We start from the raw sequence: 5296 nt of genomic DNA, 5'->3' as shown, positions 1-5296 counted from the left end.
ATTGGCCTAGTCTAAATCTGGTCTAATCTGGGGGTAAAACTAGATGGGCCCAGTCTAAACCAGGTCTAACACTGGACTAAATCTGGCCCAAATATAATCAGTTGGACCCTTGTGTTTTCAGACTTGTTCCTTGGTCTTAAATTGATCCCGGTTTAGTCCTGACGTGGATTTAGGTTAGTCCTGCTCTGGTCTTTGTTTAGTTCTGATCTCATCCAGGTTTAGTTTTTGGGTTTAGTCCTGGTTTAGTCTCAATTTTAAAGCGTGAACACATCCTCAGACCCATAACCAGAACTAAACCCGGACTAAAAACGACCCGGCGCGTTCACACTTGTTGTTTTTTGACCCTAAATTACACCTGTTTCCATTTGCATTTTCATCCTGACGTGGACTTGACTCTGTCCTTGCTCTGGTCCTTGTTTATCTCAGGTTTAGTCCAGGTTTAGTCCAGGTTTAGTCCAGGTTTCGTCCAGGTTTCGTCCAGGTTTCGTCCAGGTTTCGTCCAGGTTTCGTCCAGGTTTCGTCCAGGTTTAGCTGAACCCAGGACTCAAAAGGTGTGCAGGCTCCTTAATGCGCTCACTCCTCTGTCTCTAGTCAATATTCTCAGCCACGCTCAGATGCCACGGTGTCACGAAAAACTGCTAGAAAACCCAGTCTCAGCTCATCGCCTGATCTGTCCTGACACAGGCTGGTGTTTCCATTTTGAGCACAGATTGCAGCTCCGTGAAGGCTCGTGTGTTTTGAGACCTCCCTGTGCAGATCTCTCTCTCTTCTCTTAAGCTGTAACTCAAATGAAGGTGGTGGAAAGGTAGGCTTTTAATGTAGCAGCCTCAGCACTGGCCACAAATGATAGAATGAGTCCTTGGGGGGTTTGTGCTCATTGACATAACAACCAGGGGCCCTGTATTTCTGCACATACGCGCTATTCCTCACCAAGGGGCGCGTAAAAAACATATGTCAGGACGATGGAATCAAACGTGCAGCGCGGGTTAAAGCTTTTGATCACAGGTTGTTCTGAAATATGCTCTGCGACACCAGGCTTTTTTTTTCCCCACACACACAAACCGGTTCACTTTGATGCGTAAAACGGCTCTGATCGCGCGTAAATGTTGGATAAACGCGACGATTACGCGTAAAAAGGGGGGAAATTAACGTGGTGTAATGTGTGATAACGTGGATGCATTACCGTGCCGACACTGCTGCTGATGCTCCTGGATGGTTCCCAGTCTTTACGCGCGCAGCATCCGCCTCTCACGCCCCTGCCCTCGGCGCAAACGACTCCGAAGCCCCGCAGACACGATCACAGCGCGGCCGCGGCTCAAATCAGGGCGAAAATCAAATTCAATTCAAAGGCGTCTGCGTGAGATTCGGCTGTAGGGAGCGCGGGGATGAGCCAGAGGGAGGATGTCCTTGTTTTCTGCGCGCTACGGTAAGAGAAGGAGAGGGAAGGAGGAGAGGGGAGGGGTGGAGGGAGGGAGGGAGCGTTGGGGGAATATGACGGTGCTGGCGTCCCCTCCCTCTCGACGCTTCTTTACCCGCCCACACTGCGTCGCGTCCGTCTCCCTCTCCATCTCCATCTCCATCTCGCTCCACCACCGGCCCCCTCCAGCCCCGTGGCGCACCGAGGCCTGCGTTTGTTTTTTTTTTTTGCTGCTCCACGCACATTCACAGTGACTCAGGCTGCACACACATCCATCCTGGGCTCTTCTTCTCACCTAAAAAAAAACACAACAACGCACGTTTTTGTTTTTTGTTTTTTTACGTTGCTGTTTTAATAGTATTCATCATGGCACTTAACCCCCTCTGCAGAATGACGTCATGTGCCACAGTGACCACAGTGACCACCTGGACCCCTGTGCCTCCTCTTTTGGTCTGTCCTGGTGCGTTTAGGCCCCTGTCCCCTCCACACACGGGCGCAGACGCATCCAAAACAACATTTACGCACGGATTTACGCACAGCATTGGTTTAAAAATAACACTTAAAGCTCCACTGTGTGACTTGTAAACTGTGTGTGGGGGGAAGGGGGTCCGCTCCCTGCTGGATCATACCTCAGGGAGATGCTTTTGCTTTTACTACAATGTTCCGCAGTACAGCATTTAAGGTTTTTATGTTGCATTTAGTCAAAAAATAAAAAAAATAATACAAAAACAGGTGATTTATGACAGAAAAATGCATTGGAGCGGGTGGACTCTCCGCAGATCTTGCTTGTAACTTGGCTTGATGTCAGCTGAATGGCTTTGTGGAGATGGATGAGGTTAATGTTAGACTGCGGAACATTCCAGGCAAAACAATAACATCTGTATAACGAGCTGGCGTAACCTCCTCCAGAATTAAAGTTGCATTTTCTGTAGTTGGGAGGTTCTTTGGCCCAGTTTCATGAAGCAGGTTAAGTCCAAACTAGAAGCTCAACCCAGAGTTAAACCTGAACCCTGAATCTGTCTCCATGGTAACTAACTCTGGTTAAACCCAGGGTGATAAAACCTGGACCGGGTCACAGAGTCTGCTCCTGTGGGAGACTCAGACTGGACAATATTCATCTGGAAAAGCCAATGTATCCTGAGCCTAACTCTGGACTGAAACTGGACGGGTCAGGTCTAAACCAGGTCTAAACCAGGTCTAAACCAGGTCCAAACCAAGACTAGATCTGGCCCAAATATATATATATATCAGTGTGTTCAAACTTGTTACTTGGTCCTAAATTGATCCCGGTTTAGTCCTGATGTGGACTTAGGTGAGATTGGACAGTCTCTAAAATAAGGTTTAATGATGTGGATTTAACTTTATAAAGAGAATTTATTTTACATTTTGTTATAAATTACAAACTGAAGCAAAGTCTAAAAAAGCTCACTGTTTATAGCGTCTTAAATAAGTCTGGTCACATTTAACAGCTCCATGTCACGTAGATGTTTAATGCAGTTAAATTGTCTTAATTATATACACGTATTTAATGTCATATATAAAAGGACAGTTTATGTTACTGCTCCAAATGCTCAGAAATATCAGACCTTTAAGTTTAACATGTGCAAAATGATAAGACGTAAAATAGTATTTAATGAACTACAAAAATCTAAAACATTTGTATTTTAATGCATCGCACTAATGATTTCAGAATCAAACCTGACTTTAACCTGTCCAGTCACATGACGTCCTGTCCCTCTAAGATGGACGCCTCCTGTTTTACCGTTGCCGTGGTGATCCACCCCTGGGATCCACTGAAGCTTTTTCTCTTCAGCTAAACTCAAAGTGAACAAACTCTGTGGTTTAAATCTGCTCCAAACACGTTTTCTGAAACAGGAAACTCAGAGTCAGGAGATAAACTCAGGCTTAGTTCAAGCTGCTTTGTGAAATGGGACGTTTATCTATTCATGGGCACCTGCTTCCTGTTATAGGCAACATTTTGAGGACTTTTCAGCATTAAAAATACACTGACATTTTGGTATAGCCCAGTTTGTCAACTGCTGTGCTCCTGATTATTCATTTATTTATTGGTCATTTTTCATAGTTCATTGTGAAACCCACAGATAATCTCACATTTCCAGAGCCATGTCTCACCAAAAACACAAAAAGTCACTGTGTCGCGAACAATTATCTGACTTTAAACCGGGACGAGGGGCTTTTTTACTCTCACACACCCGGGATACTGTCCTGAAGAGGCCGGACTGCAGATGGCGCTGTCGTCCTGCCTCCAGTGGCAAAACTGTTTAAAATCAGCTGACCAGACACATGACCATGAGGAAGATCGATGGAGAGCAGCCCAAACTTTCAGGGATGAAAACAAACTAAACCTGGGTCTGGAAAAAGAATCTATGAAAATAAATCAACATTTCAAGCTGGTCAAATGAGGTTTTTTAAATGTCTCCGTGGGTCGGCCCCTCCCTGTGTCTCTGAGCTTCTGTCCCTGTTCCCAGTAGAACTTTGAGATCAGCACCAGTTGATTTTGGACATTCCAAGGTCCCGGCTCAAACTCGAGGGGGCGGGGCTTTTGCTGCAGCTGGTCCCAGACTCTGGATCAATCCTCTGTGTGTTAGAACAGCCCAATCTTTAAAAGAGGTTTAAATCTTTGCTGAAAACTCATCTGTTTGCACTGGGTTTGAACACGAGCTGAGGGGGGACTTGTGTCGTCCTGTATTTGTATTGTTCGATTGTGTTTTTGCATGTTTTGTTTTATAAGACCGTATCTATGTGATCCCTCAGTCGTCCAAGTCTGATCCATAAGAGACGAATAGAAAAGACGATGTTTAAGAACTGAAGAAGCGGCCTGGACGAGCAGCGAGACGTCTGCACTCCCACAACGATCTGTCCAGTTCACAGATTTAAACTTCGTCTTTTGTTTTAAGATTGTACTTGGACGTCTGTGTAATGCCTCAGTCGTCCAGGTCTGATCAAAAAAAAAAAAAATAATTAAAATCTGTCAACTGGACAAAAAGTTACAAAACGTCTTCACTCCTACAACTTTTTATCCTGTTGACAGATTAGAATTTTTCTGTTACTGTCGCCTTTGTGGGGATTTAAATTTGACTTGACTTGTCGCGCAAGCAGGGCCGGTTCAGCCAAAAAAGCAGAGTAAGCAGCTGTTTAGGGCCCCACGTCCAGCAGGGGGGCCCCGAGAGCCCATACATTTATCCTCCTGAGACCTGGTGTCATCATCTATGGACAACACAATTTGGGTTGTTTAGGCCACAGTGCAAATTTTTAGAAGAACAGCAACAAGAACATGGTCAATTTTGAATATTTATAAGAGTTTAGAATATTTATTTATTTTTATTTATTAAATTTATTTATTATTTTGTTTTTTATTGTATTTTAATATATTTATTTTATTTATTATTATTATTTTTTTTTTTTTTTTTTTTTTTTTTTTTTTTTAATTTAAAGGCATATCTCTTCCTTCACCTGTCACTTAATAGTTTTTGCAAATAAAGTCCTGCAGGAGCTCGGGTCTCAGGAGGTTATATTCAAAATGTTGCATGTCTGTTTTACAAGATTAAGATTAAAACATTTCATCTTTTGGTCATATAAATACAAACACAGTTGGACACGGTGATGAGGACAGGGTCATAATGTCGTTAAACGCGAGTCACAAATAGCAGAGCCCAGATACATCACTGCGCAGGGGCCCGGAGACACATTCTGCTTTAGGGCCCCGTGAAAGCTGGGAGGACGACAGCGCCATCTGCAGTCCGGCCTCTTCAGGACAGTATCCCGGGTGTGTGAGAGTAAAAAAAAAAAGCCCCTTGTCCCGGTTTAACGTCAGCCCTGCACACAAGAACAGACAAAAACAAAAACAGCACAACCAGG

The 5296-nt window shown here is 44.3% G+C and overlaps 1 protein-coding gene across 1 annotated transcript in view; it reads right to left on the bottom strand.

Annotated features, from left to right (window-relative positions):
- clstn3 (calsyntenin 3) overlaps positions 1-3543 on the bottom strand; it is a 53980-nt gene extending 50437 nt beyond the window's left edge. Inside the window, exons 1-2 of the mRNA XM_033981568.2 lie at positions 3530-3543; positions 3180-3283 (exon numbers count right to left, since the gene is read on the bottom strand). Of these exons, the coding sequence (XP_033837459.1) occupies positions 3180-3283; positions 3530-3543 (118 nt within the window). The remainder of the gene's footprint in view (positions 1-3179; positions 3284-3529) is intronic.
- Between the last annotated feature and the right edge of the window lie 1753 nt (positions 3544-5296).

The sequence above is a fragment of the Periophthalmus magnuspinnatus genome, chromosome 16, assembly GCF_009829125.3.
Source record: "Periophthalmus magnuspinnatus isolate fPerMag1 chromosome 16, fPerMag1.2.pri, whole genome shotgun sequence".
In the NCBI taxonomy this organism is placed as follows: domain Eukaryota; kingdom Metazoa; phylum Chordata; class Actinopteri; order Gobiiformes; family Gobiidae; genus Periophthalmus; species Periophthalmus magnuspinnatus.
This window is presented reverse-complemented; position numbering and strand designations above follow the sequence as displayed.